The sequence below is a fragment of the Centroberyx gerrardi genome, chromosome 9 (assembly GCF_048128805.1).
Source record: "Centroberyx gerrardi isolate f3 chromosome 9, fCenGer3.hap1.cur.20231027, whole genome shotgun sequence".
NCBI classification, from domain to species: Eukaryota; Metazoa; Chordata; class Actinopteri; order Beryciformes; family Berycidae; genus Centroberyx; species Centroberyx gerrardi.
In genome coordinates, this window is record NC_136005.1 from 13,232,975 (window position 1) to 13,258,332 (window position 25,358).

Here is a 25,358-nt window from a genome sequence, read left to right on the forward strand (position 1 = left end):
GACTAACTAACATGATGAAGTCTGTATGATGACTCGTGAATCTGCAGCACTGGGATGTTTCTACTCGCAGACATAGATGCACAGAACAGTAGTGGTAAAGTAGCATCTCCCCACCTCTGCCTCCTTTATTTACTGTATTTCACTGTCAGCATAGTCAACAGCATATGAGCATATCTGTTTCACTTCTTTCTCATTCACCTGCTTGTTAGTCCAAACACTGCAAACCTGGTGTAGGATGGGACTAAAAGAAAATCAGGGACCTGCTTCAGATGGCAATGATGAAGTTGGCACTTTACTGGCATATAATATCTACCACTTTTTGTCAATAGCCTGGCTGCAAAATAAGATGATCTCTTTACAACACCGTAATAATAGTTCTGTTTCTTGGCCTATTGTTTCAGACCGCTTGCCTATCTTCAAATCAATGCATAAAAAGTCTAAAAAGGGAAATGGTGTGTTTTTTTCTCTTTGTTTGTTAACTATCCCTTAATAAAATACTTCCAGACCAAAGTTGTGTGTACACAAATTTGGAAAATATAAAATGAGATAGATAATAATCAATAAGAGACAACAGCACTCTGCTTTGACTGCCTTTATCCCAACATTTCAAGCCATATTCCCCCCCATACTACTGATATGAATGAGTATATTTATAATTGAAACTGGCATTTTCAGGATCTAGTTGGCCTCTTTTGTAAGTCTTCCCTTCCTCTGATAGTCTTTGCAGATAAAAATGTTGTAAGCCCTTAGTATCTTCAGATCACAGACATAGATTATCCTTGATACTGAGATTACAGCTGTGGGGCAAATTGTTTTGTTCCAGCCAAGTCAAGTCATCCGTTCCTACAGGAAATGTCTGCATGTTTGTTTAAGAGTCATGAATAAACATGATCTGGCAAAAATATACCTGACTATATAATGCTCCCTATGAATAGCATCTAAGATTTGATGTGATTTCTGAATCTGACTTTATTGATGGGTTTATGAACTTTATATTAATATGAATCAAATCCAAAATTACATGTTGTCAGTCGTGAAATTAGCAGTTTGCAGAATCAGATAAATGCAGTGTTGTTACTTTTCTTGACTGATATCCAACACTTTGTGAAAGTATTCATTTATACAGTAGTATCTTATTCATTCGTATTCGTATCAATTCGACTTCACTGCCAATTAATTAGGAGGAATTTTATATCAGTCAAAATGTAAAACCATCCAAATCATATCATCAAAATGTAAATCCATTCTTTTCTAATCCTGAATCTCACATTCATTCAGCAATACAATTTAGGCAATGTGTCATTATACCGAAGTTGATTCACGGTGCAGATAATGATACTCCTGCAATGCTCAAATCCACTGTAAGCGCTCCGGTTTTGATCAACAGCCAAGGACAGTGCAGATATTTTGGAGGATGTTTATTGCAGTGTGCCTCTGTCGTTCAGGAACCGATGCCTCAATAAGAGTCCATCGGATGCCACTGATTTGTGTCCAAAAGCATTAGGAAGGGAACCTCTTCTCCCGGACCTGGCATCCTATTCACCCCATCTCACTAACACCTAAACCATTACTGGGTAATGAGAGTGGAGATTGGATTCCCTCGGGTCTGTTTGGGATGGTTATTATTCTCCCTCTATTGGATTTCATTATACAGTGCCAATAATGAGTTCCTCTCCTATCATCATTTTGCATTTTCATTTTGTTTAGTTTCATTTTGGTTTCAGTGTTATCCACCTTGAGAGTTGTGAATGGGACAAAGTTGAAGGTTTTGCAGTATTTTTTCCACTGTGTTTTTGAGGTCTGCTGTGTTTTTGTTTTATGCCCAAATTATGCCCTGTGGAACCTATTTGGAAACTCTAAAGTAATTAAGATCTGGGCTTGTTAAAATTATAGTGTATTATACAATAACAGTGCCCAAACACAACGTAACATTGTGGTGCCTGTCCTGAAGGCAGAGGACTGGGACTGGAAATACATTTAGCGACAAAATTAGTTCTTTTGACATTTCTGCTTCGTTGGGAAGCACACAGTAGAGAGCGACAGGAGAAAAGAGAGAGAAAGGAGATAGAGAGGGGATGGATTGCAAAAGAAGGTCAACAGTTGAACTACAATTGTAACATCACAAGCAGATATTATTAGCCCGAGCCTGATGATCCACAAAGCAACCCCAACATTTTTAATAAAGACTTTGAAAAATGAATGCAGTTCCTAGGCCTGGAATGCTGTGTATGTAAATGCTTCAGAATGTTCAGAGATGAATGAAATACCACATGGCACACAGAGCCATTCAGTAAATAACAGACAAATCAGAAAGCTGCATTCCTATTCAGTAACATCCAAACAGTCAAACTTAAAACCCTGAAACTGAAGCTTGTCTCCAAATCTCCTGACGTGTTGCTTGAGATTTATTTATCAATAGTATCTCTTTTCAACACACTGTAGGCTGATTGAAATTGTAACTGGAGTAAGTACAAAAAGCAATAACCAGTTGAATAAGAGGTGAGTTTTTGCAGATGAGGTTGTGCTGTATCCCCTCAAGTATTGACGTTGGTGCAATATTTCATATCTTAGATTGACTGAAAACCAGTTTGTACTCTGTTGAAGAAGGATTTGGGCAGATATTCAGATAGACTCTTCAGTGAAAAGAACTTGATTGACATGGTTGTTTTTTTTCTGTGTAAACACAGCCTACATCATATAAAACTGACTACATTCATTTATTTAGCCTAGCTCACTGTAGGTGTAGAGATATTAAAAAAAGAAAAAGAAAACGCATAAATGGAATACCTTTTTCATCTTTGCAACAAAATGCATATGGACGTCTGGTAAGAAACGATATTACTTGAACATTTAATTAAAGCAGAGCAGAAACACTTTATTACGCATTAGAAAAACAGATGTGTCACTTTTTATACAGTCGCTCACAATGAGAATCAGCCACAATTTAGAACCGTCTTTGTCAGTTGCTGTGAGAAGGTCTGCAGGGGTTTATTTTTGTTTTTTATTTTTTTTGTCTCATGCCTCAGCCCATTTACAGATCCTCCTGAACTAGTTTTTTTTTTTCTATGCCGTTACCTCTGGCGTCCAATTCGCATGCTGCCCACAACTCTGAAAATGCACTTTTCCCACTTTTTACAACTCCTTACAAACTTGTTAAGTGTTGTGTAAATGTTTCAACAACTCAGCTGTTCATCTTTTCAGTACACCCTTTAGGCTTTGGGAAGGATAGCATCTGTGACACACACACACACACACACACACATACACACACATGCTGCAGCAACAACATCAGTAGAAGCATCTGTGTTTGTCAAATGGTGCGTTTTCTAAATGCTTTTTCTAAAGGCTTTCTTCATAGCTTCTTTTTCCTGTCTGGAGGTTATTGTTGCTACTAAAACTGTCAGGTTGTCCCAGGCGTTACTGAAGACTTTATTAACGCCACTTTAAACTTATTTTCACAGCTTCTCCAATATTGTTTCCAGAGTAGTTCATCTCAAATAAATCATTCATCAGATATTTCTTGACGGTTCATCGACGACAACATGTTGAGCGTGTCAAATGTTTACCAACAAGGGCTGTTCATTTGAGTTGAGTGTGCTATTCTCCCTTCCTTCATTGTCACACAAGCACAGTTATGCTAATGAGTTCATCATTCCTTTCTCGGTGGTCGATAAAGACTGCATCAACACTGAAAGATATATAATGCACTTTTTATGCACTATTTTAGTCTATTCCCCCACGTTTCCCTATTTTACATGATATAATAATATGAAACAGCAATCAGTCAGCATTTGATGTTTATTGTTTATTCCCTTTAATTCCCTGCTTTCTTAATCGTTTCCTGCTTTTGTTTTCTGATCCAGGACCAGTTAAGAGTGTGCATGCAGTGCAACAAATTGAAATGAATTCACAATGCAGTGTTTGAGCACAAAGGCAGTAGCATCTGCTGTCACAACCAATACACTATAAACTACTGACAAACACTGCTAATTGAGTATGAACACTAAGCTCTTTAGCAGTAACCATGGATTCCCTCGAAGCAAAGTGTCTCTGCAGGCGATCTCAGGCAGTCGCTGTCTATGAAGGCTGACAGTAAAAGTGCAGTATATTGTTTATGTGTGTCAGGGACCTGATTTTCTTTTATTGAGCCATTAAACTCATCTTTCACACTTTACAGGTATCATATCCCATAACATGTACTGTACATACCTAGTGCCTAGCATATACTGTAGTCTCCACATACATATACTATATTCTTTGTGTGTGTGGCTGTAAAAATACAAGCTCCCCACAATGCAAACTTCATTGTCATTTATATCTAATTGCAATACATGTAAAAAGGAATACAAATAAATTGTATTTGAATACAGAATGTTTCCACTCCTTTATGAGAGATTACACCATGTTTAGGTAATTCATTTTGGGTTGGAAAAACACAAACAGGTTATGAGTTAAGCTAATAATTATAGGTATCCTTTATAGAAACAGTGCTTCTTAACGCAATAAAGCTTTGTGACGGTGAATGCCTTTTCCTTCTGCTTGTCACAATGTTATTATAAATGTGTCAAGCCAGGTCCAAGTTACCATGGCCTCTTAATCTGTGTTATTGATTCTTAACATCCTTATTGATTTATGTCATCTGCCTTTGACTGAATACCAATAGTGAACAGCAATAGCAATAGTCACAGTTATTGACCTGGTTATCAAAGAGAGAGAGAAAAGATTCAAATACAGGATTTCAATACACACACACACTGTGTGTGGGATATTGTATTGATAAGTTTACACCAACTATCAGCATTTGAATGGTTTCATTTCAAAACATAGGCTGCTTATGTTCAATTGTCAATATTTCAAAAATACAGCTGATTATATGATTTAAAATTATATCTAGCTATTATTAGCTATTTAGCTAATAACTTAAAACAATAATCTGTGACAAATAATGTTATTGTCAGATACATAAATGTTGTTTGTTTTGCAACTCTCTATAGGCAATTGAAATAACACAATAGTGATTCAACCTGTACCCAGTTCATGAAAACTTTTACATTTGGTGTTCGTAACAGCCACTGTCTGGCAGGTCTTTCCCGGGAAAAATCCTCTGGTGCACAGAAAGTGATGCGTTTCTCCCACGGCGCAGCCGAGGGCATCATGAGGCAAATTCAGGTCAGGCAGTCAGTCAGTCATCTGTCACGTCTTGAGATGATGCGCTTCATCAGATGGCCTCTAGAGGGCGTCTTTGACTGTGAGATGCAGTGTTTCCCATACAGAGGCACAAAATCAAAATTTGCTCTGTGTATTGATCTAAATCGATCTCTGATGCGCGTGTCATGTCATGTTTGTCATTTGGAGATGTAGAGACAGCAGACCAGCAGCATTGAACTCAATCCAGTGAGTCTCCGGTGTGAAAACAAAAGTGAAACCGAACATTCCACAATGTGTTCCAAACTTGTCTGTGTTAGTAACGGGATTTGTAAACAGTAACACGTGTTCTGGTGCTCTACACACTTAAACGGTAGGTAACGTTATTACCTTGTGGTATTTAAGTAACGTTAGTGGAATTAGGTAATTGAACCATGTCGCAGTGCTAATTGAACACACACGTGCCGTGGGTCTGTACAGGATCTGTGCTTGTTATGTTTACAGAAGCAGCAATAGCGCTTTGTTTGGAATAAACAGAAGAAGAGCTGGGTAGGGAGCCTGTGAATGGGAATGTTTCTGTTTTGCTATCGTTTATTAGCCACAGTCTACATTGAATTACTGTATTATTATGTTGGGCCAGTGCCTGCATTTAGTTGCATCTTGTTAGATCTGAGACTAACTAAGGAGTTGTCAATATAATGTTATCGGTTGAGTATTTGCTTACAGCTATCGACTGTAATAGATGATCAGTAATAATATAACAAAACAGTTATCACATCATTTTATGAAACATGTTTGATGTATTTATATGGTGTTGACATTACTGCAGACATGGTCGTTCTTACCGGCTTAAATTCTGCCGTTTTGTTGTTTGTAGTCACTTCACCAGTCTCACTAGAGCAGCTTGTTTGTTTGGAAGTAGTGGTGACGCTGTTGCAAAGTGATTGCTGTGAAGTGGAGGGCAAAAACACCACATCAACAAAATAAAGAAAAGAATCTCAGATAACAGTAATCCATAAATCAAAGGTGTCACACTTTTAATATGGTGGATGTTTCATTTCTATATTAAATGAAAGGCTGTGATGTTCAATCAAAGAATGTTTGATGAAAAGTTAGGTTACTGAAAGAGCTTCAGCAGGAACTGAGGCATGGCTTTTCACTTGAGAATATAATTGATTTTGATATGTTATTACCCCAAGGGATATTTTTCCAATTTTTCACTACAAAATGCAATTAGAAATAATTAAGGCAATAAGGCACAATATGTAATAGAAGTAGTTTATCGCCAGCAACATCACAGGTTTACAAAAGACGGCTGTCACTGAATTACTGTGCTGTGACATTAAAAAGAATAAAATCAATAAAATAATCTCATGAAAACATCTTTAAAATCCATTTCTGTACAGGAGTGTTTGCGAGGCAGGACAGAAGCGACCTCTGATCCCTCTTGATACGGCATCATGGGATTGCCAGTTGGTTTGCATTTGTAGTCTGGCGGCCAGAGCGGTGCCTGCACAGCTGGGGGCAGCCGGTCTCTAAAGGGGGATTTGAAAAGACTTCTGGCAAAATCCAGGCACAGCTTTGTAAGCCTCTCATCCAAAGGTTGAATGCAGCGGCTTGAAAGAGCCTCTGAATAACCTTGGTACCTTCTGCCCAGGATAATTCTACCGGCTCTTTCACCGCAGTAGCATTCAATACATGCACAAATTTAGAAAACCTCCAATAGAAAATTCTTAAAACATCTCTAGGTAGCGCACAAGAGCAGAGGGAAGGCATCCTGTGGTGGTGCTCTCTTCAAAAATAATTGTTTTGTCAGACATGTACGCAGGGTTCATACAGACAATGACTTTCAATGACTTTTTCCAGCACTATTTTTCTGTTCATAAAGACTTTTTAACAACCGTCAGTGCTTTAAATCATAGATTCACATTTTCACGTGCATTTAAATCATCTTTCCCAGAATATGTCGGTCTTCTTGTCTGTTTTGACTTGCATTCTGTCAAACACTACAAACATTTTATTTATTTATTTATTTATTTACTTCAAGGTCTTTTTAAGCACTTCCCCACATAACAGGCTTATTTTCCAGGTATTCCAGTACGTAGTTAAATTCAAGCACTTTCAGCACTTTAAGGACCTTGGGCTAACCCTGTGTACACCTTGCTTCCATCACTACTCTCCCCCCATCTCTCATTAAGTGCTGCATCCTTGATTCAGCGGGTCCACCGGTTTACAGGAGCGTCACTGCATCAGTCACCAGATGTGTGTGTGTGTGTGTCAGTCAGAATCAAGGTCAGACCAAGAAGACACACACACCTGCCCACACTGTACTACCTGCCCCTTTCTCCCAGTCATCAGTGCTCCTTCTCCACTATACCAGCCCCTAAACCTCCACTCCCCTGCTGACCGGGAGCACTGGCCCTGCTCGCTCCCTCTGGGACTGTCTGTACCCTCTGCCTCCCTGCTAGTGCTGCTGAGTGGTGTGCACCCATCAGGCCGAGGGGCAGCAGATAGGCCGGGGGAGCCCAGGAGCTCTGGCAAGGAAATCAAAGTGCTCTCAGTGAGAGTGAGTGGCCCGGCTATCGAGGAGCGGCTAACAGCAGCGGCCCGCCTGGCAGATAGCGACCGACACTTCTATAGTGTGCACTTTCTGCTGGTCCTATAGAATAAAGGGCTTGCTAAAAGCCCTACACTACTGTCTGTACTAGGTTTGATGGCATGTGATACAGTTCCTTCTGCAGGTCCGGTGTCAGTGACATACAGTCACATATAAGTCAAGGCCTTCTACAGTGTTGTAGTTGCCATGGAGACCATATCCCATACCAATATATCTGCAATGCTGTATATAAGAATTTAAGGGCTGGGATAGGCTGGAGCCTATCCCAGCATGCATTGGGTGGAAGCCAGAGAACCACCCAGGACAGGTTGTCTAACACAAATAAATGGACAATCACACTCACACTTATCGGCAATTTAAAGTCTCCAATCCACCTGACTTGTATGTCTTTGGACTATAGCCGCCCCATTTCCCCATTTCACCATTCACAAACCAATGAAATTCAAAATTCAAGCCAAGGAAATTCATGACAAAGAAGTAGCAAAAATACTAAAGCAGCTCTTCCAGTACAGTGGACAGGCAGTAAGGATGACCATTGCGCTACCGTTGAGAGAGAGAAAGATAATGAAAGATGGGAGTTAAATTTGTGGTCTCTAAACTATGGCTGGGGGATACAGAAGGCCATAGAGCGCTGAAGAAGATCTGCAGGAGTGAGTTAAAGCTCACAACTGCCTAATCAAGCCAGCAAGTGTAACAGTATGCAGGAAGCGACCTCCCTCATTACGCTCACCAACAGGGTGCTGAAAGTCATCCTGTGTCTACCGCTGTCAGATGTTTACTGAAGCTTAGCGCTCCAGACAGAAATACCATGGATGCTTTGAGTAAGAATGCAGTAAACTGCCGCAGTGGTTTTGAAAGTCTGGGTTGGGACCCAAAAGTGTGTCAGAGAAAGTTTAAAATGGGTCCCAAATATTATGGAAAGATTAATTTCAAAAGCTAATGTTCACAAATAAAGTGTTTGTCTGTAGGCTATAGCAGTTTAAAACAGGATGCATTTTGGTGCCTAAACTCTAGTCTGTAAAATCCAATCATCTTGGTTTGAAAAACAAGCATAGCACAATTTACATGCTTGTGAGAATCTTGGCAAATGAAAAAGAATGAAAACAATTAAAAATCAAATCAAATCACAAATAACAGCTCACAACTACAACTTAACAACTAACGTTACTATGAACATACACTTTGCAAGGCTGTACAGTATTGTTACATCCTCAACAAATGATTAAGCCCATTTATTCAAAGAAACAATTATGTACTGTAGCCCATCTACATATCCCTTATTTCATTCAAAGGTCATTAAATGATGGAGGATTTAACTTGAAAAACAACAATCGCGCTGACATATGCTGGCAAACCAGCAGCTAATTATATATTTTTACACTGTGCAAACAAATATGATTTTATTGTAAACATAACACAAAGGTGCTGGTTGCAGATGTGTTTTATTTCCCATCGGTTTGCTTCAAATCACCATGGAAGTCATCTTACTACCACAGGCATTTCAGACATGCAAGGACCCCAGAAAATCCTACAGTCTCTCAGCAACATCACCACATGCAGAGGCTTGCCCATCTGGCAAGCATTAAAACTGAAGATGTGGGCCTGCCAGAGAGAAAAAAAGGAAAAGGAAAAAAAAAAAAAACCACAGTGAACTAATGATTTTTTTTATCTCAACAGATAAATTTAAATAGAACAAAGAAGAAAAACAGAGAGTGCTACAAAACATTCAAAAAAATTTTTTTGAACATGAACTGTTTGGAGCTCCCTGATGAAGACCAATGCTGAAACGCGTTTATAGGTTTATATATATTTTTTTATAGGTTTATAAGTGTTTTTAATGTCCCTAGATGAGCCCATGAAATAGAGGCTTTTTACATTTTTAAGAAGAGTGCTTTGGACCTTTGTTTCATTCAGATAAATGTAAAAGTTGTCGGTAACACTTTACAATAAGGGTACATTAATTAAGGGTTAGTTAATGCTTAATAAGGAGGGTTAGTTAATGCTTAATAAGCATTAACTAACCCTTAATTAACAGTTAACTAATGTGTCTGGTAATAATTTACTAATGGTGTTCATGTTAACTAAGGTATTCATTTATACATTATTTAATAGTTTATAAAGATGACTTAAATAATGTATAAATTAATACCTTAGTTAACATGAACACATTAATAAATGATTACCAGACACATTAGTTAACTGTTAATTAAGGATTAATTAATGTACCCTTATTGTAAAGTGTTACCAAGTTGTCCTCCCTGCCGCACCCCACCCTCCATCACCTTTGCGCTTTATTTACCAAATACGACCTGCTGTAAAATCCTCATCAAAAAGACGTGTAGATCTCTGGAGAGGGCCCATAATGGAAGCTATCTGACTATTTCCTGGTACAAGCCGTGTTCCATTACGGCGGGTCAGCCCGGTGCAGAGCTCCGTTCTAACGGCAGACATCCTTGGAATCACCCCAGAGAAACCGAGACAGGCCCATCTAGCTACACAGCAACAGCAATTTGCTGTAAGGACATCTTCAATATCCTGTTTACTGCCTCAGCCAAAGTCAACCTGAGTTTACCCCCACCGACACGCACGTCATCTAAACAGAAACAGACGTGAGTGTGTGTGTGTGTCCCCTGACCTGCCCCTCCACACACACACACACACTGCAAGATGTTCTGCCATTACAACAGTGTCATAACACAAGGCACTTTAAGGCCAATTGCTACCCAAACCACCCTCTCTCTGGCCTATAAGTCACTTCTATTGATCTTATCCCTCACTATCCATCCATCTGTCTATCTGTCCAGGCATGACCATTCCTTGGTGTTGGGCTCAGGTCGCGCGGGGCAGTAGTTTTCTTGCAGCCGCGTGTCGGTGGCTAAGTTGTGAAAGGTGATATGTGTTAAGTGTCTGAGATCCTGAGAGCACTTTACAGCCGAGAGCTCTGTCCTTGATCCCCGGCTGGGAGAGACGAGGAGAGAGGAGAGACAATGCTGCTATAGGGAGACCTTGGCTTAGTTTGCCTTTTCATTCAGATGGTAGATACAGTAGAGAAGACACTCAATGTCAACAGGTTTGTCAGGCAGTTGGGTTAAAAGAACATTTAAATGGAAAAATGAATTTTACTGTCTAGAGTCGTGAGATGCCTGGAAATAAAACGAATAAGAGTCAATTAGAGGTCAATTTAGAGGTTTAGAGAAGATGCCTGGCTGAATGTTGAAATGAACTTAAAGTCACAATGAAACTGCATTTTGAGAGCATCTTGCTTCCTTAATGTGATGTATTTCCCGTTGAAACAGGATATTGGGGCGGGACATAACGTGGGGAGGGATCATTCAAAAGTGTAAACCAATGGGATATCAGTTAGGGAGAGAAAGGCAGTTCTATTTGATGTTAGGGGCAGATGTTAATTATGGAATGATAGTTAGAATGAACTAAAAAGGCAAGTTTTTCATTTCAGTGTGACTTCAATACATTTGTCCTAACGAACTAAACATACTGGCCCTCTTACCAAGTTCATACAGCTTTGTGCACAGTTAGAACCCTCAATGCACACAGAGTATGATAAACATGTAGTGCAAGAAATATTTGAGTTTCAAAACAATCATTGCATAATTTGGGTATAATCTTTGACACAACAGCAAAATGACTGATCAAGTTTCGCAAACTCTAAATGTGCACTTAAAAAATAAAATATGAAGTGTCCTTATGCCCTTGTTTTCATCCGTCATTTTCAAACGTACATTTTAATCAGAGAATTTCTGAGAATTTTTGTCCCCCGAAAGATAATTTCCATTTCATTACATTCTCACTCACAGCCAGCTTTGTTTGGCTTAGCCTACATTTGCCTTTGAACATCAACAGCACCTTTTGTCTGAAACTGCTGTAACGTTTCCAGCACTGATCAGATAGCAGTTCTGCTATTTTTACTTCTAGATGCAGGCACTGGCCCAGAAAAATAAGATCTGAGTTGATTAGTGAAGCCTGCAAACCCTTTGTGGCGAATCATAAAAGGAGGCCTTCATCTTCATCTCACGATACACAATAGAATTGAAATATGCAGATATAACTAAATAACAGGCAGTCCCATTCATTTTATTTAAACACACTAAGAATACCAGCTATCTCTGCTGAACCATCAAATGAACGTGGAGACATTTTAAGAAACAGATTTATTTTAGAGCAGTCATCAAGTGCTTAGTCACTCCAAAAGGAGGTGTGGATCAAAGTACATCGCAATCACAATACTATCAAAGAGCCCCGTCATTTCCTTGACTCATCCCTCCAGGTCTCTTTGAGAGTCCTCTGCCCTTCATCCCCTCTCTCAATAGGCCACATCTTTCAATTTCTTGAAACTTCTTAGGTGAATCCTGTCAAAGTTGAAATGTCTGATTGTACATTCTGTCAGTGTGCATCCTCCCATTCAGTGAGCAATGGGATCGATGATTACCGGGGTATTAGCTGAGGCAGATCAGCGCCCTGTGGAGAGCAGGGTCCTCACAGCGTGAAAGAGCACGCACACACACGCGCGCACACACACACAATCAATTAAACTTTGTAGGTAGAAAGTTAAGCTTATGCTCAATCTTATTGAGCAGCAGACGTGTTGAAGGATGAGGAGATTAACACAATTCACATATGATTCAGTGTACAGTATTATAAACAAGTCTCGATCTTCCTCTTTAACCCCCCCCCCCCTCATCCCAGTAACAATGTAGTCAATGTGGCAGCCATTATATTAAACAAGAGGTACTTTCAACAGTTGAAATCTTGACATTCCCATCCGTCGGTGCTTCTCTCATCTTTCCCTTGGATGAGCATGCCACCCTCCCTCGCACCAGCTCACTAGTCAGTTAATCAGGCAGGTTCATTGCGTGTGAACGACCCCAGCAGCCCCAGCAGCTCCAGGCCGGCCTGTGGACCAGCAGGCAGGCGGGGCGTGGCTGGATCAATGTGCTGATGTGTGAGGGAGACAAGGCCAGTTGAGACCCCAGGCCCTGCAGCCTCCCCGCTGCACTCTGTCAATTCCACTCATCTCCCTCCGTCGGCTTGCCTTTAGGATCCGCTCAGCTGAAGAAATAAGTGGAATCCTTCACCTGCTGGAGATCAAAATCACCTGGAGAGGAGAGAGGCAGGAAAGAGAAGGAAGGAAAGTTTAGGTCAGTGGACAGTAGCTTGAGTAAGTAAATTACCTGTACTGCAGCCTGTAACATTAACAAGACTTAATGATAAATTCGAGGAGATAGGCAAGATAAGATAAGTTAATTAGTTCTTCCTTGGCCCATAACTAACCTTCATACCAAGTTTGTGCAAATCTGTGACCGAATTTTTGAGATATTCTGCTAACAGACGGACGGAGAAACACACAGACGCAGAGGAAAACATGACCTCCTTGGTGGAGGTAATAAACGATGTTGCCGTAGAAAGCAGCAACTTCTCAGGTAACGTTGCTTCTCTTTCTGTGAAACCAGCTTCACAGTCCATTTCCCCATTAGCTTGCTCTTAGCTTGTTCTACAGCCTGTGACCAACTTTAATACTCACACTGCCTAGCTCGACCTGAGAATGCCTATAAGGTAGAATCAGGGAGAAAGGCTGAAGGCACCTGTGAATAACTCACCAGAAACAAAATCTTCCAGACTAGATGGACTAGATCTTCCACTCTTGTAGGGATATCATGGACTTAAAAGGTCGCGTAAGACAGCTGCCTACACATCCTGGCATTTTTGAAGCTTTTAGAGGAGGACTGCTTTGGATCCTGGGTGTGGCGTCACATGATAAGAGTTTACTTTCAAAACCAGGCTGTAGTTTGCTCTGATGTATCCTGAATCCAATGCAAGGACTGAGTAACCATCCCCATGAGGGGGAGAGTTTGTTTTTTAAAGTGGGCCTAACCCAATAACTTACTTTTTACTTATAATAAGTATATTTTTAAGAAATGTTTCAGCAAAGTGACAGTACTTCTACCTCAATAGGATATTTTAGTACTCTTTCCACACCTGGATGATGCCCTATCTAGCATTCTGTGTCACCGGTTGCCTCCTGCACTCCTAGCCTCCCTGACAGCTCAATGCAACAGGAGCAGCTGCAGAGTGGTGGGGCAGAGAGGAACGGCGCATTAAATGATTATTGTTAAAACTGCCATGCAAGAGATGAGCTAGGAGTTTTCCGGGAAATACGGTAACACAATGACATCCAAAAAATAACTGGAAATTAAAAGAAGTCTTTCTCTTTGACTCTTGCAATCAATTAGATGACTAAAATGGTGCAGCCCTAGTGGTATCATTTGATACTGGATCAAAATAAGAACCATTTAATAAACCTCAATAACTAATTTCAGGATCTTGGTGGTGAGGATAAAGGGTTTCAGTCCATTTCCAGTGAGGTTGGTATTGAGCAGTGTGTACAGTAAGCGTGCACACACATGCACACACGCACACAGACACACTCTCACACAGACAGACACACACACACACACACACACACACACACACACACAGCCACCTCAGAGGCACACCTGTCTGGTCTCAGCCCTATAAGCTGATTATCCAGAGGAGGGACACAATTAACAGTAATCAATTTATGCAACCCAGCTGCCAGTGCCAAGCAGTCGGTAAGTGTACAGATGGAGCCGGAGCGACAGTTACATAACAGCAAAGCCTCCGTCCACCTGACTGACAGATAGATGCTGCCTCTCTACCTCTGCTGCCAAAGTAACCGTTCACACTGGACAACAATAGGCAGACTGCATCAACGGTGTAGAAGGAAAACAAGTAAGTGCATATTATCTATAAAGCATCTGGGTCTGCTCAAGGCCATTCAGGCATAAAGGAATATGCCACTAAGGTCGAAAGTTGAAAATTACTTTTTGCCTAACTTTGAACTTTTACTTTTTCGCAGGAAACCCTCTCTGGGCAACATACACAGCTAGAGAACTGACTGCATACAGTGGGATAACAGTGCAGACAACAGGCAACAACAATTAGCAACGATCAAAGCGATCCATGCCTGTTGTTGTGCTGGCACATGCACAAAAATCACAAAACATTGACCAATTATAAAACAACACAGACAATAGAGGATTGTGCAACCACCCCATTAAATAAGATTAATGCCAGTGGAATCCCGTTCCCTAGGCGGACCTTCAGGACACAGAGGTCCTCTTCTACCCAATTAGAAACAAAAGAATAGAGAGCCGACTGTATGTTGGTCCTCTGGAACAATACCCCAGCCTCAGCCAAGCCGGGCAAGGTGTTTGGGAGCCAGAGGGCTGGAAACAGACTGACCTGTCTGGGGCACTTTGGCCAGCAGCATCATCAGCCTCCTGTACTCCAGGTACTTCTTGTTCTTCACCTCAGACCTGCTGCGAAGGAGGAGAATGCAACCGTAAATATCTTAGTATATATAAGAAAAACAATAGCCTGTTAGTGTGAATGATATCCTTAGGGAGGACATTTAGAATTTTTATTAATTTATTACATTTAACTTATTTTGGCATAAAAGGAGGGAAAACAACTTATACAGACCATTTTTAAAGCCAAAACTCAAGTTTTGAGAGAGTTACATCTGCTAACTTCTGCCACAGGCCCATTATTAATGGATCCTGTCTGGGCTGTGACACTTGCAGAAACAGACATTTTCCAGACAACTCTATACTTGGCGTTTGGGCTTTTGGAGTGTTACAATGCAACACCCATTAACCAGCATCTTGTGCATTATCTTCACACGGGTGTGCATGAGTTCTTTTTGCTAATCTTTGGCCAAAACAAGTCAAGGAACCCAAAATAGCTTTCTAGGCCCCACATGTCATATTCTCCCATGCTTACCAGAATAATGAATAAGCATGGGAGCTTGCGAGGCCTAGGCAACAGTGGTGTGTGTGTGTGAGAGAGAGAAAGACAAACAAGGGGAGGACTGCAGTGGGAGTAAAGGCTGCAGACTTAGGTGTCCAATTATCCCAAAGAGAGAAAGCAGTCAGAAGATGCGCATAAACCAGCCTGAGGCCAGTAAGATGGACAGAGAGAGAGAGAGAGAGAGAGAGAGAGAGAGAGAGAGAGAGAGAGAGAGAGAGAGAGAGAGAGAGAGAGAGAGAGAGAGAGAGAGAGAGAGTGAGAGGGCGAACGTGAGAGAGAAAAAAACATTTTATAACTAATGTCAAAAACAAGTGGAGTATAAAGTTCTGCACTCCATTGTAACTTTTAAACTCTTTTATAACCATTGAGCTATGCGTGTTTCGTGGCATAGCAATAACTCCTAACTTCTGTTTAGACAGTTTTAACAATGTGTATACATGTTGGAGTGGCGTGTTCATTGTGCGATGACTTTTGTCTATTCCATAAAAGTCCATAATACTCTCAGCTCAACATAAAGATCACATAGTGCATATACAAAGCGACTGAAGAGAATGATGGCAGAGGTAATTTCAAACCATTTGCCTTCTACAATAGCCAGGGGCGTTCATAGGTTTGTATACTCTTTACATGCCTGAAAAACAAAGATTTAAATTGCAACAACATAAAATAAATAAAACAGATAAAAGGCATAGTGCACAGAGAATAATTAATAGGTACACTTTGAGTGTAAAAGACAAAAGACAGTCAGAAACTGGCTCCAAATGACAAGGTCAGACAAAAGCTGGCCCATTAACTAACAGGGTCAGTCAAGGGTCAATCAAGGGTCAGCCAAAGGCCAGACAAAACATAAAGGTTTTTAACCTGCTTTTAAAGACTGTTTGAGAGGGAGCCGATCTAATACCATCGGGTAGTTTGTTCCAATTTGTTGTTGCATAGTGTGCAAATGCTGCTTCACCTCGTTCAGTACGAACTCTTGGACCAGTTAGGAGGCCAGCCACAGATGACCTTAACGTTCTTGTAGGTTCATAAGGCACTAGCAAATCGGAGATGTATTTTGGCCCTGAGCTGTTAAGTGATTTATAAACAAGGAGCAGGATTTTAAAATCTATTCTGCAAGATACAGGCAGCCAGTGTAACGATTTAAGGACAGGAGTGATGTGTTCTGCTTTCCTTGTGTTTGTTAGGACTCTAGCAGCGGCATTTTGAATAAGTTGAAGTTGTCTAAGTGCTTGTTTGGAGAGACCTGAAAAGAGGCTATTGCAGTAGTCTAATCTGCTAGAGATAAGGGCATGGATAAGTTTCTCTAGATCATGCTTAGCCATGTAACCCTTTACTCTAGATATGTTTCTAAGGTGAAAATACGCTGATTTTGTTATTAACTTGATGTGGGAGTTGAAGCTTAAGTCTGAGTCAATAATAACACTGAAGCTTCTAACCTGATCTTTACATTTTGAGGAAAGTGATTCTAGGTGAGCACAGACCTCTGACCTTTTTTCCTTAGCTCCAAAGACAATGATCTCAGTTTTATCTTTATTTAATTGTAAGAGGTTCTGACACATCCAGTCATTGATTCAATCGATGCAACCTAGAAGGCAGTCTAGTGGCGCATGGTCATCTTGGGAAAGAGCTACATAGATCTGTGTGTCATCAGCATAAGTATGGTAGGCAACGTTGTTGTTCTGAAAGATTTTGCCTAGTGGGAGCATGTAAAGGTTGAATAGCAGAGGTCCCAGAATGGAACCTTGAGGGACCCCACAGGTCAAGTCGGTGGGATCAGATGCAAAGTTGCCGATGGAAACAAAGAAATTTCTGTCTTGTAGGTAGGACCTGAACCAATGTAGGACAGTGCCAGATAGCCCAATCCAGTTTTCTAACCTGTTCAGTAGTATTTCATGGTGTCGCTTCACTGTGTCGAATGCCGCACTAAGGTCTAATAGCACTAGAATTGAGACTTTACCTGCATCTGTACTAAGGTTGATGTCATTTAACACTTAATCAAAGCTGTCTCAGTGCTGTGATGGGGCCGAAATCCAGATTGAAAGTGATCAAAAAGGCCATTTGAAGTCAGAAATTCACTAAGCTGTTGATAAACAATTTTCTCTATTATTTTATCTATGAACGGCAGGTTTGAAATCGGCCTGTAGTTGTTAATTTCGGAGGAATCTAGGCTGCTCTTTTTCAGGAGCGGAGTGACCACTGCAGTTTTCAGGGCATTAGGAAAGATGCCTGATACGAGCAAACCATTAATTATTTGCAGTAAATCCACAGCGAGGCAGCTAAATACTGTTTTGAAAAAGGTTGTGGGAAGTGCATCCAGGCAGCAGGTGGAGGATTTAAGTTTTCGTACCGTTTCCTCAAGAGCCTCAAGATCAATGGTTTTGAATTGTGACAATTTAGCCAGGTTGCTATTTCGTGAATCCAGAGATGGAATCTTCTTTCTATTTGACAGAAAAGTTTGTCCGATTTTTTTAGTCTTAACATTGAAGAATGATGCAAATTCATTGCATTTTTCAGTGGAGGAAAGGCCCGGGGCTATTTGAACCGGTGGTTTGGTGAGTTTATCAACAGTGGCAAAAAGAGTGCGTGCATTATTAACATTCCTGTTTATGATATCAGAGAAAAAGGATTTTCTGGCTCTATTTAACTCAGCATTGTAACAATGCAATTTCTCTTTGTAGATCTCATAGTAAACATAGAGTTTAGTTTTCTGCCATTTGCACTCTGATTTCCGACACTCTTTTTTTAGCAATTTCACTGATGCAGCATTTCTCCATGGAGCTCTTACTTTGCCAGAGATTAATTTGGTTTTAACTGTGCAATATCATCCAGTATGTTTGCTGTTTTAGTGTTAAAATCATGTAGAAGGACGTTTACTGAAACTGGCGTGAGACTAGGAGTTGAGGACATAATTTCTATAAACTGTGTGTGTGTGTGTGTGTGTGTGTGTGCGTGCGTGTGTGTGTGTGTGTGTGTGTGTGCACGTGTGTGAACTCACAGCAGCCCGGAGCAGTATTTCTCTAGCAGGAAGTTGGACAGCTCTTGAAGGATGGGCTGGCTGTGCAGGGCGACAAACTGTTCCCGACAGACCTGACAGGAGGAGAGAGGGGCAGAGAGAAGTGTACTTTGAGTTTCTCCGGCCCAAACACTTGTCCAACCAGCTCCCCAGACTATCCTGCCTGACAGGATAGGAGCTTTTGACTAGCTGAAAGATGGATGGAGGCGGTAAGGGAAGGGAAGAGAGAGAGGGACAGAGACAGAAAGAGAAAGAGAGCGCATCAGTCTATCCCCACATCAAGTCAAACAAATGGATCATCTCCCAAGGCTACTGTATAATGACTGAAACACAACGTTGATCTATTACTGGACAGTACATGGCTTGGCTGTATGTCTTCTTCATTCCTACCTGACTGACTATGAACTATACTATGTACAACGTGTGAATGGAGAGAACCAAACCCTGAGAAGAAAGAAAGGTAGAATGAAGAAGGGAGAGAGTAGTATGGAAGGGAGACTGGGTTGATTTTTATCTCCGTTGACTCGCGATAACACCAGGGAAATAGGAGGAGGAGGAGAGTCAGTACCATTAATTTCTGTCCTGGTTGAAGGCAATTTTATGCCTGCCTGAAGAAAGGTCTGTGCCATATGCTTAGGTGTTGACTAAGATATTTAATGCCTTTCCTCTGCCTCTGTGTTCAATTGGCTATGTAATGAGGGAGGCGTACACTCGCATATGAAGGGACGGAAAGTATGACAGAGAATAAATGTACTGAGAGAGAACTGCTTCGTTGGTTATAGCTCCTCTGAGATTAGATGAAGACATAAAGCTATAACTAGGCATCTGAAGCTATACGGAAAAATGGGGCTTTATGGTAATTTGATCTATTTTATACTAGCGTTGTGTCTCAGTCTGGGCCAGTTGACAAGCTCGATTCACCAGGGACCGGCAGACACAGGCATTTATACAGCACAACAGGCTCTTTTTGATAGAGACATATGGTGCTACCTGCTGCCAGCAGCCTGTAGACGTATGAAGCAGTGAAGACTTGTGTCCTTTTTTAGTTGGCAGATGCTTCGCCCTTAAGGGAAGCACTAGCCGTAGATACCACCGTTGCTACACGACTACTGAAAGCCCATTTGAAGCACGGTGCTGTTGTGCTAAAATTGAAATATGTTCTTAACTTCTAGCACCCTCTGTACAGAGCGCTAAAACATGCTCTCAATACTGTCGAAAACACACGACGGTGCTTCCGCTCCATTAAAAACTAAAAGAAAAAAAAAAAACACAAAAAATAAGCCTGAACTGTAAAGAGTAAAGAGGTTGCTGATGCACAGAGAGCCAAAGGGATGGGCAGGCCAGAGTGTGCTAGAAGAACTGACTCACTGCTGGCAACACAAAGCACATGTGCAATGCCACCTTCAGCTGGGGTGTATGGGGAAAAAATAACAGGAGAGCTATAAAAGGAGGACCACTGATGGCGTGTGATAAGACACAGGGAGGAAAAACAGCTGAGAAAGGATGATGAGGAAGAGGGATGGTGAAAGAATAAAGAGAGGTGTGAATAAAAAAAAAAGAGTGTTGTACTGTAATTTGATACCTTGTTCATGGTGTCCACTGTGAGGGCATGGGTCCAGAAACAGTCATGGACTGAGACAAATGTCAGGCCAGCACTAGAGAGAGGAGAGGAGAGGAGAGGAGAGGAGAGGAGAGGAGAGGAGAGGAGAGGAGAGGAGAAAAAGTTGAGATGATGGGAACACAGGGGTCACAGAAGTCCATGTAAAAAGAGTAGAGGAAAAAGAGAAACAAGGAGAAAGCAGACAAAGAGATTAAAGGGGGGAGACATTGAAAAAAGAAGGGTATAGAAATGTATTATGAGGGCAGTAATTGCTGAAATCATAGCGGGAGGTCATTCACTCGCCAGTGTGACTTCCATCATGAATTACCACACCTGTCAAGAAGTCAATTCTGTGAAAGGAGCTAGTATTATGGGGCATATCGTACAATGCCCCGTTGAGGTTACTGAAGTGATAATTGCATTTAATATGAGGGGCTACTTTCTCAAAGCCAGTTCTAGTCATGCACACGCAGGGGGTCGATGTGAGAAGCAAAAGTTGGTTTGGGAAAATGAGTCACTCAGCCAACGGTTGTTATAAAATTATGTGTAATTGTGTGAAGGAATGTATTCCTGGTTTTGATTTCTTTAAGGTGCACTAGGTCTTTATGCTGTATGCTTTGTGTGTGTGTGTGTGTGTGCGTGTGTGTGTGTGTGTGTGTGTGTGTGTGTGTGTGTGTGTGTGTGTATATACATACCTGTAGCAGTGGAGAGCAGTCAGCATCATGTGTGTAGAGTCCAGAGAGTGGATGAAGTTTGGTGGGAAGGCATTCTTCTGTTTAACTGTGTCTGGTCTCCTGAGAAGGGCAAGAGGTTACACACACACACACACACACACACACACACACACACACACACACACACACACACACACACAAACATCAGTACTGCTTTCTGTACTTTTATGCTTTCTAATATAATGGGACATTTCAGCCATGCTATCTCACTTACTCACTGGCCTCATTATCTACCTTGCTGATAATTCCCAGAGATACAGCTCACAATCCTACTTGTATTCTCGTTTTTTTCTTCTTACATATGTATACTACTTTGAAGAAAGATTTTACCTAGTACAGGTGTTGGTAACCATTGCATAAAAGCCATAACACCCTTGAGGGTTTTCTTTACTCTGATATCGGGTAATTCGATGCTGCTGCCATAATCACAGTAAAGAACACCCTCTCAGATATTATTGTTATATTTAGTAATATCTCAGATTATTGTTTGATATCCAGCTCTAATGTACAATCTACAAACTACAGCCAACTACAACTGCCAGTAATAATGAATACATTAGTGCTGGTAAGGCTCTACACTCTCCAAACAATAATCAATATAAGAGCATACAAATATAGAAGTGGTATGTAAGAAATAGTACTGGGAAATGTAAACGCAATTTTGCTGCTACTGTCGATGGAACTGACAGTAAGAGAGCATTCTGCCAATCTGTATCCCCATGTTCCCATTACCCTGAGCCTGTGCCATCCAAATCCTCTGCGCCGCCACAGACCAGTACACTCTTCTAATGGGAATGGAGACAGAGCAGTGGAGAGTAATAGCTTGGGTCAAACCCAAAGCAAAGACACACACACACACACACACACACACACAGGCACATGCACACACAAGCACACACACTGTCTCGTTTTCCTTCTGTCTTTCTTTTCTCAGACTTTATCTTAGTACCCCTAGTTCTGCTATGTTTTGAGCTTGAGACAGAAACAGAAAGAGATATCTCAAAGCACACTAGGCTAAATCCTTACCCTTAGATTTGGGCCTGTCTCTCTCTGTCTCTCTCTCTCTCTCTCTCTCACTCACAAAAACAAACATGTCAACTCTCGGTCCCATAGGCCTGGCTGGCTGGGAAGTGGCAGATTCTGGACTCTGAGGGTTAGCAACCATCGTTCTCTGGAGTCTAACCCCGCACAGGGGCGGGGCTGAGTGTTCAATTCATATCACAAGAGATACTAAAAGCTGAAGGCATGGGGCTTAGCATTTCATGTTTTTCCTATTACAGTTTAGAGGCCTGGATCATCACCGCTTTTCTAAAGAGGAGAGGGAGAGTGGAAAAGGCAAGAAAAATGAGGGCTTGAAGTCTGTCACTACAGGAGAGAAACAGCTCTGCCTGTGCCTCTATTTACATACTCTAATGCTGGAGGGGCTTTTTTAGGCTCTTTAATTACAGCAAGTGCAAGTGTGTGTGTGTGTGTGTGTGTGTGTGTATGTGTGTGTGTGTGTGTGTGTGTCTGTGTACAGTACGTGCGTGCATGTCGGAAGTAAAAGCTGGGGGAGAATCAGCCGCGGCGAGTGTGTCAAGTTTGGCTCAGAGTGTCAGCCTGTGAAACGCTGATGCATTCTCTGACAGCAAATTTCAAGTTTCGAGCGAGACAGTCTTTATATGCAGCACCCTGTCCCTCTCTCTCTCTCTCTCTCTCCTCCCTCTCATCCCTAACTCCCTCCATCTCGAGTCTGGCGTTTCGGTATTCACAGGAGTGGATCTGTGGTGTACTGTAGATGTCAGCGGGAGCAGGACGGCTGTCAGTCTTTCTCATCTCTGTCTCCATTTCTCTTGCTCTGTCTTCCCCACATCTCTCTCACGCTGTCTCTCATTCTGTCTCTTTTTTTTTTTCAGCTTTCTCACCCATAACCCCTTGCTCTCTCCTCTCTTTCAAAACTCTATCTGCCCCTTTTTCTCTCTCTATTTCTTACCAAATCAATCCCCCACACATCCCGCAACAACTGTAATGCAGAGGCTGTCACAAATCATGGCCATCTGTCTCCCAAAAGGTCAGATAACATCTATTGAAGTGGACATCTGCTCACTAAGTCACCGGTGACAGACAAAAGGAGGAAAAGACACTGGCTATCGGGTGTCATACAGTAGTAATTCTATGTGGAAAATGTTCGGTACATCCACATGTCATATCTCAACTTCATTTGATCACCTTTATTTGATCATAGAGTGTAACTTTTATTTTCATCATTTGTTGGGCACTTTTACCACGAGTGCATACATTTTTAGCACGGGAGGCTCTAGGGGGATATGATTTTGCATTATATGACATTGCAGATGTCAATGTGATTCTTCTTTACAAAATAATTTTGAACTATTTGTTCTAAGTAACCTTTGCTAGCAAAACTATAGCAAAACTCTGATAAACTTCTTCTAATGTGAAGTAATAGGTAGCTTGTCAAAACTATGCTGTCAAAGTAACTTCCCCAACACTGCTGACAGCATTTCCTACTTTACGACATGCAAAGTTACACCCGAGTTTTGAGTAGGCAATTAGTGAAAATATCCACTGGAGACAGAGCTTTAGTGGAACTGATCTTAGTGAAAGTGTAAGCTAAGTGCCACAAGAGACCTCTACTTTCTACTTTCATTCCCCTCTAGAAGTTGAATAGACACAACAAGCACTCTTAAGTTAGATTTTTAAATTAATAAGTCATCTTTCAAATTCCTAACTGCCAATTGACCAAAGCAAATGACAAAAAAGACCAATCGTAAACACAATTTCTCTCTCTAGCTATTCTCTGTCCTTATTACAGGCCTCTAATAACAAGCTAGCTGGTGACATTTCAGCACAAATGCCAGTGAGGGCCGTGAGAATACTCTGGTAACAGCACAGAGGTATGGTGGCCTCGTGGTGTAGCAGTGTGGATTTGTGTTTGAGTAATAACCATTATAATTTGGAAGGATCCTAGTACTCTCTACCAGCCAAATTACTCCTGTAATTTCCTAGCCAACCGCTGTGGTTTAGTGTTGGGACAGCATGGGAGAGGAGAAACAGAAGAAGAGACAGATGTCAGTAGCAGGAGGACTTACTCTTTGGCATCATGGCTGATGTGGAGGTTGATGTTTTGCATTGTACTCTTCAGCTGGAGGAGCAAAACAGAAAGAAGAAAAATAAATGAAAGGGCTGATAATCCCACTTCCCTCATTGATTATGCTTGTAACTTTTGGGGAGCAAGAGCAACACTTGACTCTTCTCTCCATTATACAGTTGAGAGTTCCTTAAGCTACAATAGGGGAAAATTAAGAGCTTGAAAAATGAAATATATGGCAAGAAGATTTCCAATTTAAAGACACAATTTATCATATAGTGCTACCTGTGGTGCAAATCTAATGTTTTTATTGCAAACATGGGGTGAAAAAACGAATATATATTTTGAGTTATGATAGGTGTGTTACAGTGATATTTTATATAGTCCAATTCCAAATGAGGCTTTACATTTCATTGCGAAAATTGTGAAATTCCAAAGTATCATGATTCAGCACTTGTGAGGCACTTGACATTTAGCAGAATACAAAGCAAGCAGTACAAAGACCACATGCCCACATGAGACACTTCACCTGTTTGACATTTCCAAAAAAAGTGATGGTGGGGCTAATCAATGTAAAATCCATTCTTATTTCATGCTTCAAATTGACCTACAACTGTTCAGAATGGATTCTCAGCAGGGTCAAAGATATTGCTTTACTGACTATAAAGACACGTTTGATGCCACATGCTCATGTACACACACCCAAAGTAGGCCAAAAGCTGTGACCCTGACCACTCTTCAACAGATGAACTGAACTGTACTATTGAAAAACATGTGTCACACGTGTCTCTGTAGGCGAATACACAGGCTTGTTTTAATGGATTAAACCCAGGGACAGACTCAAACAATATTTCAAACTGGGATAAATGATAATTATGTGAAATTTGATTAAACCACCTCTAGGAAAACAGCCGATTCTTGCAGTTGTTTTTTTCACCTACTGTTTCACATATACCATTTGTTGGACAGTTTTCTCCAAAGCGCCAGTTACAGTACAATGTGTATACATTTTTAGCATAGGCAGACCAGGCGGATCTCAGCTAAGAAACACATTAAAGTGAAATGTACTGCTATGGGTGGCTGACTACTGATCCACCATGTTACCCTGAACAGCTCTGTCACGCAATGCAGCATGGACATACAAGTTAGCTGTCTAGTATGGACCCAAGTGCATAACAGGGGGTATCTACTGTAACAGAGCAGCATAAGAGAAGCCATTTGGTCAGTCAGTAGTGTGTGTGAGCACTCCACAGTGGCCCAGTCATGGCGCTCACACCTCCATCACTTCACTGCTCTCTTTAAGAGGCTATTGA

General features: G+C 41.2%; 1 protein-coding gene across 3 annotated transcripts in view; it reads right to left on the minus strand.

The window, feature by feature from the left end:
* Window positions 1–11,924: 11,924 nt before the first annotated feature.
* The window catches only part of polrmt (polymerase (RNA) mitochondrial (DNA directed)), a 46,583-nt gene continuing 33,149 nt past the window's right edge, over window positions 11,925–25,358 (minus strand). For 2 of the 3 annotated variants that reach the window (XM_078285787.1, XM_078285785.1), the window contains exons 16-21: window positions 24,047–24,099; window positions 20,919–21,017; window positions 20,206–20,278; window positions 18,606–18,697; window positions 15,044–15,120; window positions 11,925–12,875 (exon numbers count right to left, since the gene is read on the minus strand). In XM_078285787.1, the coding sequence (XP_078141913.1) occupies window positions 12,826–12,875; window positions 15,044–15,120; window positions 18,606–18,697; window positions 20,206–20,278; window positions 20,919–21,017; window positions 24,047–24,099 (444 nt within the window). In that variant the 3' untranslated portion in view covers window positions 11,925–12,825. The remainder of the gene's footprint in view (window positions 12,876–15,043; window positions 15,121–18,605; window positions 18,698–20,205; window positions 20,279–20,918; window positions 21,018–24,046; window positions 24,100–25,358) is intronic. The other variant, XM_078285786.1, reaches the window with a different exon arrangement.